We start from the raw sequence: 15,191 nt of genomic DNA on the forward strand, positions 1-15,191 counted from the left end.
AAACATTACTGTCGTATCCGCTTCCACCACAGAAGAGTGTATTGCACCCTCCACACTGTGCCTCACACACTCCAAGGGCAGGGATGGCTCACTCTACAGTGTCCCATCACACAGCCGCAGGGCAGGGTAGGTACAGAGTAAAGCTCAGTCCACACCGTCCCGTCACACACACCCAGGGCAGCAACAAAACTGCTGGACAAAACTAAACGTAAGGATCACAGAGCAGAAGTTTGCCGTCCCAAGAGCTGTTACACATGGCAAGGACTACAGAGAGGTCAAAAACCTCTCCACACTGTCCTACCAAACACTCCTATGGCATGAATTAAGTGGCAGTTCTGATGAAGAGTCATTGACCTGAAACTTTGACTCTGTTTCTCTCTCCACTGATGCTGCCTGTTTAGCTGAGGATTACAAACAAACTTCTGTCTTACTCCTGGAGCAGGTTGGGTACAAAATTAGAAAGAGTCAGGTTCCTTCGACACCGTCGGATCAAAATGATCACCTACAGCAAAAAGGGGAGCCATGCGGCCCACTGTGCCTCTCCCGTTGCCAGCTCTTCCATGAGAGCTTGGAGAGAAATCACATCCCTCTTCATGCCTCTGCACTTGGCGTTAACTGCTGATGTTCACCGTACATCCCCAGGTCCCTGCCCCTCAGTTACCCTCATGGTCTGTCTCAGTTTCCCAAGGCAGCACCTCACACCTTGGCGGATGCCGAATGCTGCTGTTCCCACAGTAAACTTCCCTGTCTGTCCTATCAATGGGGAGGAGAACCAGTTCCTTCGGAGTCATGCAAACACGTTCCTCACCTGTTTTCCAGGGATACCTTCATGGCCGGGAATCCCATCAGTTCCCTACACAGAAAGGGGTGAAAACATTGGAGATGAGCTGCCCCGTCACAAGATCTTTGCTGTTGTTTAACAAACGAGCGACCTGTCATGACCTTTGACCTCAGCTCACCTGCCTTCCAGCTGCGGGACGGACAATATTCCCACAAGTTTCCCGCCATTCCCATCCCGTCTTCTTCTAACTCACTCTTTTCCCAAATCTTTTCCCAATTACCAGGGTAGGCACGGCAGTGTAGCGGTTAGCGTAACACTATTACAGCGCCAGCGACCCAGGTTCAATTCCGGCCGCTGACCGTAAGGAGTTTGTACGTCCTCCCCGTGTCTGCATGGGTTTCCTCCTGGTGCTCCGGTTTCCTCCCACATTCCAAAGACGTACGGGTCAGGAAGTTGTGGGCGTGCTATGCTGGCGCCGGAAGCGTGGCGACACTTGCGGGCTGCCCCCAGAACACTCTACGCAAAAGATGCATTTCACTGTGTGTTTCGATGTACATGTGACTAATAAAGAGATCTTATTTTCTTATCTTATACTAATCCCACTCTGTTCTCCCCACATTCCCATTAGCTCAGCCCACATTCTACCAGTCACCTATACTCTAGTAGCCACTTACAGCGGCCAATTAACCAAGCAAACTGCCTGACTATGGGATGTAGGAGGAAACCGTTGCACCCAGAGGGAACCCACGCACTCACAGGGAGAATGTACAAACTCCACACAGACAACTCCGGAGGTCAGGATCGAACCGGGCTCACTGGAGCTGTGCGGTGGCTCCACTGCTGCGCTGCTGTGCTGCCTCATTCTCAGGTCAGGCTGATGATCCTTTCGCCAGTGCTGATGGCAGGCCACACACTGGATCATTACCCGCCCCCATCTCCTCTCCCCGTGGGCTGCCCGACCCATTTTACACTCATACCATCCCCTGATCCCCCCACCCCCCTCCTCCCAGACTCTGATCCCCGACCTCGCCCACCAACGCCAGGGGTCCTCGGCTGCCGTCTCGCCTGCCCCCAGACATGCCAGGCGGCAGTCGGCCAGTGGATCATCCCCTGCCCACCCTCTCCCTCCACGGGACCACAATCCCTGTCCCCTCATCCTGTGAACACTGGGCCTGAAGCTCTGCCCACACAACAGGACACCTTCCACAGTTTTGTCCCCATGAATGTACTCTCCAGTGGCTGGGAAATGAATCTCCCCCCCCCCCCCCGGAGACTGGGACAGTTCTGGAGGGCACATGAGGGACGGGCAGGGAAGGTGGAGCTGGAAGCAACACCCAGGAGAGGGTGGGGAGGTGGGCCGGAGAATTTACAATTCTAGAACCAACTTACCGGGTCTCCCTTCAATCCGGGTGGGCCTCCGGGTTTTCCCTTTGGGATATAAAAGTGAACAACCATCAGCATCGCACGAACCAAGGAGATCTTGCATTTGTCCTCCATCGCTGACTGCCCCCGACCACGGGAGGCAATGACAGTCAACCTGATTGGTGGGCTGGTGTCACCATGGGCCAGAGTAGAGTGACGGGGGGAAACGAGGCAGGGGGGTTGTAGGGGGAAGTGGGGGAAGGAATGGATAGCCTGGATCCAGAATATGGCATCGCTGGGCTCTGCCTTCACCGTAGCAAACCGCTGGGCGCGCAGCGCGCCCGGGTGAGGCCCCGTGAGCTGGGCTGTCGGGGTGGGACCGCATGGATGGAGGACACCCTGGCCCACCGCCCAAAACCCTGCTGAGCAGGAGCCCCACTCTCTCTGGAGCTGGAAGCATCCTGCCCGGTCCTGGGATCCCAAGCCCGGGATGGGGAACACGGTGGCCGCAGGTGGAAGTTGGGAGGAGGGGACGATGGGAGGCAGGACTCGAAGAGGGTGAGGACGAGGGGCGGGCACTGTTCTGGGGATCGGGGAACAGGAACGGCAGAGCCTGTCGGTGAGCGGGGAGCAGGTGGTGGTGTTGGGGGCCGTATGGGGTCAGGGAACCACTGGTGCTCTGGGGGGAGGTTGGCGGTGGGGGTCCGTGTGGGTGTTGCCGTGTTTTTGGCATCGGGGGAATGGGGGAGGTCTGTCAGTGTGAGGGGAATCGATGGAGGCAGCACATCGAGGGGTGATGAGGGCAGGTTCAGCCGGGATCGTGGGGCTGACGAGCTGGAGATGGTGTTGGGGGTGTTGTTTCAGTGTGGGGAGGGTGTGCCCTGGTGTGTGTAAGTACCACACTGACCCAAGCCGGCAGTGGGCAGTGATGGCTACCTCCAGCACAGGGTGTTCCCGGCTTTCCCGCAGCGTTCCACGGGGAACTCCGGACCAGGATGACTTCGTCCCGAGCAACCGGAGTCAGGAACTGTGCTGCGGTCACAATCGCTTGCAGCCAGCGCTATCCACCACCAGATGAGGCAACTCAGGAGCAGTCTCTGCTTTCCTGCCTCGGTCCCCGTACCACAAACGGGAAGGCGAGGAGCTGGCTGAAGGGGCGGGTTGTTGCCAACTCTCCAGGATTATCCCGGAGTCGGAAGGGATTCCAGACACTGCCGCCAGCAGCCCAGGAGAGCAGGTGGTCCGTCTCCACACACAACTCACCCATCTCTCCTCTCGAGCCGGGAGTGAAGCTGACGGATCGGCCGTCGAGTGCGGACCCACTGGGAATGAAGAACGCATTCCCCCTTTCAATTGGCTGCAAGGAGGCAGTGCGCGCAGAGGATTGCCAATGGGGGGCCTGGGGTGGGTGTGAGCCGGGTGGGGTGGTCAGGGTGGAGGTCAGAGGTCAAATGATGAAATCAGGTGTGCCCCAGCCCCAGGTGGAGGATGCAATGGGTGATGGGGAGGAGGAGGGGGAGGCAGGGGGGTGAATGGGGGAAGGGAAGGGGGACGGGAAGGTGAAGCAAGGGGGAGGATGTGGGGGGCAGGGGGACCTGGGGGCAGTGGGGAGGGGGGAGTGTGTGAACAGTGGCCGGGGGCATCAGTGTGATCACCACACGCCGGGCCCGAGTTCTGACCGTCCCGAGCTGCACCCCAGCCCACGGGCCGGGCAGGACAAGGCAGTTGCACGAGCTGTCCCCTCTCCTCGTCCCACGCCCCCCCCCCCCCCCCCCCCCCCCCCCGAGCCCAGTGCCTCAGGAGGGGGGGACCACCCTGGTGTTGGTGCTGTGTTCACCCAATCCTGAGGGGGACACTCACCGGCTTCCCTGGGATTCCGATTCCTGGAGGTCCCGGAGGTCCTGGGGATCCTGGTTCGCCGGCTAGGCCTTCTGGTCCCACGGGTCCGGGATCGCCCTGCGCCACACAACAAACAGACGCTGAGAGGAAGCAAGACTGGCGCAGTCGCTGGTCAGGAAGGTGCAGTGCCTCAGCACTGGCCCTCCGCACTGGCTGGGAGACACTGTGCCTCAGCACTGGCCCTCCGCACTGGCTGGGAGACACGGTGCCTCAGCACTGGCCCTCCGCACTGGCTGGGAGACACGGTGCCTCAGCACTGGCCCTCCGCACTGGCTGGGAGACACTGTGCCTCAGCACTGGCCCTCTGTGCTGCTGCTGATGGGGAAAGGCACAAAAAGGCAACAGAACTGCCACCTGGATCGGAGCTGGGACCTTAACATTTTACATCTTACATGGTTGGCTGGATGAAGGCATTGAAGGTACAGGCTGTGTTGATGGCACAAAGGTAGGGAAGAAAGTCACTTGTGAAGGGGACATGGGGAGGCTGCAAAGGCAATGGATATGTTAAGAGAGTGGGCAAAGATCTGGCAAATGGGGTTTAACATAACAAGATGTGACAGTGTCCAATTTGGCATGAAAAATGAAAATGACGAATATGCAGAGCTCTGTGAGGCAGAGGTATCCGGCTGTCCTAGTGCATGATTGGCTGGGATGCAAGTACAGAAGGTCATCCGTAAAGCTCATGGACTGTCATTGTTTATTGGTCGTGCAATATTTTATACAGAAGTAGGATGTGCTTCAGTTATGGTGAGACACATCTGGAGCACCGCGTTCAGTATTGGTCTCCAATTAAGGAAAGATGTTCATGTATTGGAAGCAGTTCGGTGAAGGTTTCCTGCACTGAGGCTTGGAACGGGCGGGCTGCCCTGTGAGGAAAGCTTGGTCAGGCCGGGCTTGTATCTGCTGCAGGTTGGAAGAGTGGAGGGGGTGAATGAAACATGTGAGACTGAGGGACCTTGACAGGGTGGATGTGGAGAGAATGTTTCTTGTGGGAAAATCTAGACCCAGGGGCCACTGTTTAAAAATAAGTTGACGAGGTAAAGTTTTCTGTCAGATCATTGAGAGTCTGAAACTCTCCTCCTCAAAGGGCAGTGGAAGAAAAGTCCATGGACATTTTTTGAGGCAAAGGGAGATATTTGATAAGCAAGGTGTGAAAGGGATTGTGGAGCGTCAAACAGTACGGCACAGGAACAGACCCTTTGGCCCACAATGTCTGTGACAACCACGATGACAACTTAAACTGCCTACTTGCCTGCATGTGGTTTATGTGCCTCCGGTCCCTGCCTGTGCACATGCCAATCTGAATGGCTCTTAAACATTGCTATTGTATCTGCTTCCACCACTTGCCCTGGTAGTGCCCTCCAGGCACTGTGTAAAAAAAACCTGCCTCGTAAATCCCCTTTAAACTTTCCCCTCTCACCTTAAAGCTCTGCCCTCCAATATTTGACATTTCCATCCCGGGAAAGAGACTCTGACGATCTACCACATCTATAGCTTTCATAGTTTTACATACGTCTATCAGGTTGCTCCTCAGCCTCTGAAGATCCAGAGAAAACAATCCAAGTTTGCCCAACCTCTCCTTATAGCTAATACCCTCTCAACCAAGCGACGTGCTGGTGAGCCTCCTCTCCAGCCTTTCCAAAACTTCCACATCCTTCCTGTAATGTGGCAACCAGAATTGCACACGAAACTCCAAATGTGGCCTGCCCAAAGTTTTACACGGCTGCAATCTGACTTCCCGACTTTTATATCCAACACCCTGACCAATGCAGACATGTATCGTCTTCTTTTAAAACCCTATCTTCTTTAAAACGTACACCTTTGTTTTTGAAACGCTATGTGTTTGTGTTGCCACTTTCAGGGGGTTAAAGGCTTGCAACTCATCCCTCTGTACATCAATGCTCCTAAGAGCCCTGCCATTTACTGTATACTTTCCTCTTACATTTGGCCTCCCAAAGTGCAACACCACACACTTGTCTGGATTAAACTCCATCTGCCACTTCTCTGCCCACCTTTCCAACTGATCTATATCCATTGCTGAATGAGTTCAGCTCCAACAACACTCGCGAGAGACAGCACCTTCCAAAACAAAGCAGCCCAGTTGACCAGCATTCCGAACACCACCCTAAGCACTCACTGGCATCACCACTGGCACAAGGTGCAGGTAGCACCAAGGCACTGTGCAGAAACTAACTAAGGTTTCTTCCGTAGCATTGGCTGCCACGAAGGACCAGGGCAGAGGCATAGGGGAAGACCACCATCTGCAGGCTCCCCTCCAGGTGCACGCACCATCTTGACTGGGAAATATATCACTGGCCCTTCTTCATCTCTGGGTCTAAACCCTGGAGCTCCCGACCCAACAGCACGGTTGGAGCATCTCTGCCGGTGGTTCAAGGAGGGGGCTCACCCCAACATCCTGCAGAGCAGGAGTGGGTACTAAATGAGAAACAAAGGACCGCAGAGGCTGGAATCTAGATAAAAAACACAATGATGCTGGAGGAACTCAGCAGTCCAGGCAGCATCTGTGGAGAAAGGCAGGTGGTTAATATTTCAGGTCAGGACCCTTCCTCAGGACGGACGAAGAAGGGTCCTGACCTGAAACGTTGACTGCCTGCTTTTCTCCATGGATTCAGCCTGGCCTGCTGAGTTCCTCCAGCATCATCGTGTTTTTCATCATGGGTTTAAATGTTGGACTTCCCAGTGGCTCCCACATCTCATTCCTCTCCTCCCCAGTTCTGATGTAGGGTCCCTGATCTGAAATATTAACCCTGTCTCTCCTTCCACAGATCCTGTCCAACCTGCTAAGTGGCGAATCCAGTATTTTCTGTTTTTATTTTATGAAACCCTAGTTCAGCCACAGCTGGAGTACTGTGCCCAGAAACGCCATGTAAGGGAAGCAAGGAGTGGGCAGTCAGCGTTGACCTGTGCAGGAGAGTGCGGAGGGCGGATGTCTTGGAGTGGTGGGGAGAACCAGCAGCCACTTGGACGAGGGTGGATTGATCAGAGAAAGCCAGCACAAACTTTTCATAGGGAAAAGATTATCTTGATGAGGTAACAGAGTCAATAAGGGAGACACAGTTGGTGTGATAGATACAGGCATCCAAAAGATATTTGATAAGATAGCACATTCCAAACTGATCATGAAGCCTGAAGCTGAGGCACAGCAGCATGGATGGAGGATTGGCGAAGCACAGGAAACCAAGGGTAATTTTTAAAGGTTGTTTTTCTGATGGGAGGCAATGTACAGTGGAGATCCCCAGGGGCTGGCGAAAGACCACTGATTTTCTTAATATAATGACTTGGACAGGTGTGCAGATCACAACTTACAAATGACACGGAACTTGGATGTGCAGTGAACTGTGAAGAGGATGTAAGTAAACTTCCTGGAGATATCGACGGGCTGGTGGAATGAACAGATAAGGTGGCAGATGGAACTTAAGGCTGAGAAACGGGACGTTTTACATTTTGGTTGAAAGAATGATCTCATCAATTGTAAAATGGGACAGGAACTGAGAGACCTTGGAAATAGCTGCACAATTTGTTAGAAGTGCTCAGACAGACCTCTTATATGATAAAGATGAACTCTTAATCTCTCAATCTTACCTCGTCATGGCCCTTGCACTTTATTTGTCCACCGGCACTGCACCTTCTCTGTAACTGTAACATTATATATAGTTTGGAGGGCTGTCAGAGGTTACAGAGGGACATAGATAGGATGCAGAGTTGGGCTGAGAAGTGGCAGATGCAGTTCAACCCAGATAAGTGTGAAGAGGTTCATTTTGGTAGGTCAAATATGTTGGCGGAGTATAATATTAATGGTAGGACTCTTGGCAGTGTGGAGGATCAGAGGGATCTTGGGGTCCGAGTCCATAGGACGCTCAAAGCGGCTGCGCAGGTTGACTCTGTGGTTAAGAAGGCATATGGTGTATTGTCCTTCATCAATCGGGGAATTGAATTTAGGAGCCGAGAGGTATTGTTGCAGCTATATAGGTCCCTGGTCAGACCCCACTTGGAGTATTGTGCTCAGTTCTGGTCGCCTCACTACAGGAAAGACGTGGAAGCCATAGAAAGGGTGCAGAGGAGATTTACAAGGATGCTGCCTGGAATGCGGAGCATGCCTTATGAAAGCAGGTTGAGGGAACTTGGCCTTTTCTCTTTGGAGAGACGGAGGATGAGGGGCGACCTGATAGAGGTGTATAAGATGATGAGAGGTATTGATAGGGTAGATAGTCAGAGGCTTTTCCCCAGGGCTGAATTGGTGACCACAAGAGGACATAGGTTTAAGGTGCTGGGGAGTAGATATAGAGGAAACGTCAGGGGTAAGTTTTTTACTCAGAGAGTGGTGAGTGTGTGGAATGGGCTGCCGGCAATGATGGTGGAGGCTGATACGATAGGGTCTTTCAAGAGATTGTTAGATAGGTACATGGAGCTGAGTAAAATAGAGGGCTATGGGTAAGCCTAGTAATTTCTAGTGTAGGGACATGTTTGGCACAGCTTTGTGGGCCGAAGGGCCTGAATTGTGCTGTAGGTTTTCTATGTTTCTATGTTTCTATCCTGCACTCTGCTGTTGTTTTTCCTTTGGTACCACCTCGACGTACTTATGTATGGAATGCTCAGTCTGGGTGGCAAACAGACAACAGCTTTTCACCCTATCTCGGGCAGACGAGTGGCAGTAATAAACCAACTACCAACAACCAGCTTAAGAAAGGGGTGAAATGAACATCTGGGTTTTGGGCTTTATAAACAGAGATATAGAGCAAGGAAGTCACCGAACAAAGATCAAAGAGCTGCTGGAGATCTGAAGTGAAAACAGAAAATGCAGGAAACACTCAGCAGGTCAGGCAGCGTCTGCCAAAATAGAAAAAGAGTTGCCATTGTTTTTTTTAATATTGAAGATCCTTCATCAGAACTCGGAAAAAGAGAAAGTAAGTCAGCAAGAAGCTGCAAGGAGGTTTGGGAGGGGTGGATGGGACGTAGGGAGTATCTCTGATAGGGAATATCTGTGGTCCCAAGTCCCACCCACCTCTCCCAACCCTCCCTGCAGCTTGGTGTGAACCTTGTGTTTTCTCTTTCCCAGATCTTTGACCTGAAGCATTAACTCTGCCTCTCTTTCCACCGATGCAGCCTGACCTGCTGAGTGGTTCCAGCATCTTCTGCTTTTAAGTTACAAGCACTGGCTCAGCCACAACTGCAGTATTGTGTCCATTGCTGGGCACCAAGGTGTAAAGTCAAAGAAAAGAGGGAGTAAGTGATTTATAAAATGACAGAGGATCTTCAGTGATACGAAGATAATAGAGAAGCTGGAGCTGTTCTCCTTAGAACAGAGGAGGTTGTGAAGGATTTAAAATTATCAAGGGCTTAGACAGAACCGGCTAAAGATAAGCTGTTCCCATTGGCAAAGGGTCAGATACAGGTGCCTGAGGGCATGTACCACCAGACTTAAGGACAGCTTCTACCCCACTGTGATTAGACTATTGAACAGTGCCCTTATACAATGAGATGGACTCTGACCTCACGATCTACATTATTGTGACCTTGCACCTTATTGCACTGCACTTTCTCTGTAGCTGTGACACTTTACTCTGTACTGTTACTGTTTTTACCTGTACTACATCAATGCACTCTGTACTAACTGCACTGTGTAATGAATTGACCTGTACGATCGGTATGCAAGACAAGTTTTTCACTGTACCTCGGTACAAGTGACAATAATAAACCAACACCAATACCAGCAAATGAAGGCAGTTGGCAAAAGAACCAAAGGGACCTGAGGCAAAGGTTCTTTTACACAGCGAGTGGTGGGGGCAGATCCACGTGTGGCATTCAAAGGAGAGGTGAGTAAGTACTTGATAGGCAAAAGTAGTCCTGTTGCTACGGGGAGAGGGCAGGGAAGTGGTACTAGCAGGATTGATGGGCTGGATGGCCTCCTTGCGGGCAGTAAACATTCAATGGTCACATGATTATTACAGCCAGTTCACATCCTCAACAGCTGAGTAAGGGTAGCTGAGTGTAGCTTCTATCACTTGTCAAGGTAAAACTTTCATCATAACTCATTTTGTTCAGCATTTCCCTGTCCGAACTTTCTTTCAACTGCCTGAAGCTCTCCCACAAAGAGCTCCAGCCCAGCAAGGTCAAGTGTCAGCTCCTGGGTGACAGCTTCTGTCGCGCAGTTTCATTGCACACCTCTGGACACAAATCAACGAGAAACCGCTGAAGATTATTGGCAAACCTTGGCGCCCTTTGGTCCTGTAACACATATGTCTCCTGATTTTCCCTGAGAACACAAAAATACACAAGAAAGAACAGTTAGTGAGGTGACGACGAACTGAGCCACAACCCCAGGCCTGGGATCACTTGTATAACAACTAAATCTTGGTCAGGAATCGTGGCTGTTCTACCATTTCCCAGAATTCAGCGTGGCATTCATGGTGCCAACATGTCAAAAGATTGGTGCAATTCCACATTTAGTGGTCACTGGGGAGAGATGCCTTCAGGAGTCCCTCAGTTCCCCGAGGAACAGTCAGCACATTCCATCTGGGTCATTGAGTTCCCTGCGCGGACAGTTCCAGCACAGAGATGTCCGTTCACAACCAGAACATCTCACCAGTGCTTCATCCACACCAGATCACCTGATACACTCCCATTTTCTGGCTCAAGCCCCATACTTTCAGCATCCCACCCAACCTACTCCTGAGCCTCTCAATATTCTCTGTTTTCCCTAGTTTGCTTTCAAAGTTATTTCCAAACTCTGCTTCAATGACATTCAGCGTTTAACACCACCAGTAACCAGGCAGCAACCTGCTAAGGACACAAAGGGTCCTGTACCCATTCTACACTCCCACCCTGGGCACATGTAGCGACGTACTGCCGGCACGGAGTAAGTGTATGTCTGTGGGCCACCCGCCGTATTGGAGCGTTAGGCAGCTACAATATATTCTATATATGCAATGCAACCCAATGAGTACCCAACACAAATAATGTGATTGAATGTTGTAATGGAACAACTTGTTGCCTGGCTTTTCCACAGTGTCAAAAAATCAATGAGTTTATAAATATTCTTCAGGGCAGGAGCCCACTTTGCTGATCCAGTCTGGTCAATGAGTGACTCCAGCCCGTAACCATGTGATTGGCTCTCAGTATTCCCTGGATAGCTCAAGATAACGGACAATAAATATTGCTTTCCCAGCATTGCCAATGTTCCAACGATAAAACTAGTCATTAGGAACTGCTGAACACGTGACACAGATCCCTGTTGTCAGAACACGTAGAACTGCATCTTAAGAATTCAGGCTGATCCACACTCAAGCGTCAGTGGACATTGCAATCATGCTTGGATTCTGCAGTGCAAACCACTTCTGTGACTAAATTATCAAACACTCGACTGAAATGCTCAGATGAAAAGTTGGACAAAGCTTTGGAGATGGAATTTAATCCCGACGTGTGAGGTGATGCATTTGGTGAATGTAAATCGGCAAGGCACCGAAGGATATAGACCTAGTCCGGGCAAGTGGGATTAGCGTAGATGGTGGTAAAGGTTGGCATGGATATGATGGGCCGAAGGGCCTGTTTCTGTGTCATTTGGCTCTATTTTGAGCGCAGACAGTGAGTCACCGTGGGAACTGTGTACAGGTCCTGAATGTGTTATGTTCAGAAGGCACTGGGTGTGTGCAGAGGCACCAAACAGCGTACAGTGCAGGTCCCAACATCACAGCTGCAGGACTCTCCTTCACACACAACAGTGGGCTTTATCTGGAGAGGTGTGACCTACTGTGGCACTGGGCAAAGCTGTGCCAACTGCATGCAGCCTGCCGCCCGGAGGCCATGTTAATGGGACACTCTCTCCCAACCCCACCACCTCCCCCCTTCACTGATAGGTTCACCCTCCCCCTCTCCCATTTGTCGATCTGACCAATAAGCCAGCCCTGACTTAAATATATCCCTCTTCACTGTTTAGTGGAGTGAGTGTAGAGTTTTCTAACAAAACGAAATCTGATTGGAATACTCACATCTCTGCCAGGGGCACCGGGCAGTCCTGGGATTCCTGGCTCTCCTTTCTGACCTTTCTCAGACTTCGGAGACAAAAAGAATATTCTCAAGTTAGTCACGATTAAATCCAGGCCCCGACCCAAATCTCGCTTCAGTTCCCACACGCAGTCAGGAAGGGAGAAGTGGATGGGAACTATCCACTTCTGCAGCCACTGTGGCTGAGAGCCGACGGTGTGAGTCGAGTTAGCCAGCACTCTGCTGACCCAATGTCTGCCTACCAGGAACGGGCACAGCCACCAGATACCCAGCCTGCACCTACGCCTCAGGCAAAGGACTCACACATCAGGGAGTGTGGTTCTGCTGGGGACACGCCATGTACATCGAGGACATCGACCCTATTGATTCCCCATCCTTGGCTCATACATCCATTGAACAGATGGGTGCCACTAACAGTGCCACACTCCCTCTGCACTGCACAGTGTAGGCAGCAAACACCTGAGTAAAGCTGGCCTGTGGAAGGGCTGAGACAATGACCAGGCAAGGAGAGGGGAGCAACAGATAGAGGAGTGAACTGAGAACTTGGGCCAATGACTGTTCACACGGGCTCCCCTCTGCCCCTGATGCTGTTCAGTTCCATCGCGGGTTATTGGGTAAAAACACACATAGAAACATAGAAAACCTACGGCACAATTCAGGCCCTTCGGCCCACAAAGCTATGCCGAACATGTCCCTACCCTAGAAATTACTAGGCTTACCCATAGCCCTCTATTTTACTCAACTCCATGTACCTATCCAACAGTCTCTTAAAAGACCCTATCGTATCAGCCTCCACCACCGTTGCCGGCAGCCCATTCCACACACTCACCACTCTCTGAGTAAAAAACTTACCCCTGACATCTCCTCTATATCTACTCCCCAGCATCTTAAACCTATGTCCTCTTGTGGCCACCATTTCAGCCCTGGGGAAAAGCCTCTGACTATCCACCCGATCAATGCCTCTCATCATCTTATATACCTCTATCAGGTCCCCCCTCATAGTCCGTCGCTCCAAGGAGAAAAGGCCGAGTTCCCTCAACCTGCTTTCATAAGACATGCTCCGCATTCCAGGCAGCATCCTTGTAAATCTCCTCTGCACCCTCTATATGGCTTCCACATCTTTCCTGTAGTGAGGTGACCAGAACTGAGCACAATACTTCAAGTGGGGTCTGACCAGGGACCTATATAGCTGCAACAATACCTCTTGGCTCCTAAATTCAATTCCCCGATTGATGAAGGACAATACACCATATGCCTTCTTAACCACAGTGTCAACCTGTGCAGCTGCTTTGAGCGTCCTATGGACTCGGACCCCAAACATACAAAAAACAAGGTGCAGGAAACTCTTCTGCCCTTAAACAGCCACAGTAAGCTGGTCCTGTGTAGAACCCTCGCCTTTATCCACAGGGTCAGTTTCCTTTGTGATCTCAGTTCCAACAGGCGAGTGTGCTTTCAGCACAGCATAGTAAACACTCGTTAGTAGATGAATCTGTGACCCCCCATCCTGCTCAAATTCACAGGGCTCCAGCCTATGTGGTGTTGGGGTTCTAGGTGTAACCGTGGAGGTGAGGAATTGAACGCTCAGAGCTCAGCGCGATTGGCGTTCCAGGGCCACTTCCCACAGGGTTAACAGGCACTGCAGACACGTCACCACAGCCCAGACAGCAGTTGATCTCGTCACTCTATACTTCACCTTAAAGCACCAGCCACCTCTTATCGAGACTGCACTGTTCCCCTTTTTATACGTTATTTACACGCGTGACCCAGTTACAGCTTTAACCATACGATGAGTGCTCTCCCTCTCAAACATCTACACCAGAGCCACCTTTCCTGTGCTTCAGTCGAGAAGACTTTCACACCTGTGGTTCCACATCCTCACTTTGACTAACGTTGCATTCACTTTAGGTGCAAGGCCCTCGAGACCAACATCCTGTGTAGTTAAATCTTCAACATACTGTTCACTATGTGACAATTTGCACTCCAAAAATCCATTCCTGGCACGACCAAGAGTGAGTTTCTGAATAAGACATTCCAACCGGGCTGGAAGAATTAATTACACGCATGTAACACATTGAAACCCGCAAAGGTTTAATTCATACCAGTGACACAACTGGTCACCCTGGTGAGGTGGCATGGTAGCAACAGGTTTCCAAGAGTTTGCCAAGCCTCGGTAGTGTAAGGATGGGAGGGTGTTCTTGACTCATGGAATCGGAAGGGACTTACTGTGTCTGGTGCCTGACACCATGTCACCTTCAGCAGTGATTCGATGTGTAAACTGCCTTGTCACCAGTGTTGATCAATCGACCAAGGACCAGAAGGTACAAATGACCGTGTTTACACATGAATTGCATCAGTCATGTAAGTTAGTTTATTGGGAAGGTAACTACTCCAGCTGGGGCAACCACGTGTTCCCCTTCCCTTTCTACTTTCATATTCTCCATCCCCCATCGTTGTAGTTGTGAGGGTCTGGTGCAGAGACACAACACCAGCATTCACCACGTCCAATGGCCAGCCATCCAAGAGCTGCCGCAGACAGCCCAACTCACACTTCCAGCAGCAGATGCTCTTCAAGTCATTTCTGACAAAGGCAGAACATGGAATTTGTTTAAATCCACCGGGAGTGGTACACGAGCATGCAAAATTGTTCTTAACAAAGTCACAGTTCAGGAGAGTAAAAGATTAGTCAGAAAAGGCTTGGGGCTCCCGACTCTGGGGAGCACAAGGGGATGGACAGGAAGCACCAAGTACATACATCAGGAAGGCAGCAACAAACAAAGCTGGTGAGGGCTGAAAGGCATGCTGACCTGCCGATGCATACTGGGCTCATACATTTTTTATACATACCTTTGCACAGTGAACACTAGTGTGCACAAGGCTCACATCGTGTGAGCTAGAAGACACCTTGCACACTCTGTGTTCGTTAAGGTCCTCCCTCAGCTTGTTCTGGAGGTTCAGGTCAGAGGGAAAGACAGACCCCAGCGTCAGTCATGGGACTGGAATCCAGAACCTTGGGGGCCATGTCGGGACGCGGGGAAGGAAGGGTTGGTTTGTGAGTGAGTGGCGGGAGATTGGGATCACAGTTGGGAAGCCAGGGCTGCGATTGGGTAAGGGAAGGATGGCAGGGAGA

The 15,191-nt window shown here is 51.3% G+C and overlaps 1 protein-coding gene across 2 annotated transcripts in view; it reads right to left on the reverse strand.

The window, feature by feature from the left end:
• col16a1 (collagen, type XVI, alpha 1) overlaps nt 1-15,191 on the reverse strand; it is a 212,184-nt gene that overhangs the window by 121,012 nt on the left and 75,981 nt on the right. For both annotated transcript variants that reach the window (XM_052036512.1, XM_052036513.1), the window contains exons 13-17: nt 12,049-12,111; nt 10,272-10,316; nt 4,004-4,099; nt 2,171-2,209; nt 809-853 (exon numbers count right to left, since the gene is read on the reverse strand). In XM_052036512.1, the coding sequence (XP_051892472.1) occupies nt 809-853; nt 2,171-2,209; nt 4,004-4,099; nt 10,272-10,316; nt 12,049-12,111 (288 nt within the window). The remainder of the gene's footprint in view (nt 1-808; nt 854-2,170; nt 2,210-4,003; nt 4,100-10,271; nt 10,317-12,048; nt 12,112-15,191) is intronic.

The sequence above is a fragment of the Pristis pectinata genome, chromosome 22, assembly GCF_009764475.1.
Source record: "Pristis pectinata isolate sPriPec2 chromosome 22, sPriPec2.1.pri, whole genome shotgun sequence".
Taxonomy (NCBI): Eukaryota; Metazoa; Chordata; class Chondrichthyes; order Rhinopristiformes; family Pristidae; genus Pristis; species Pristis pectinata.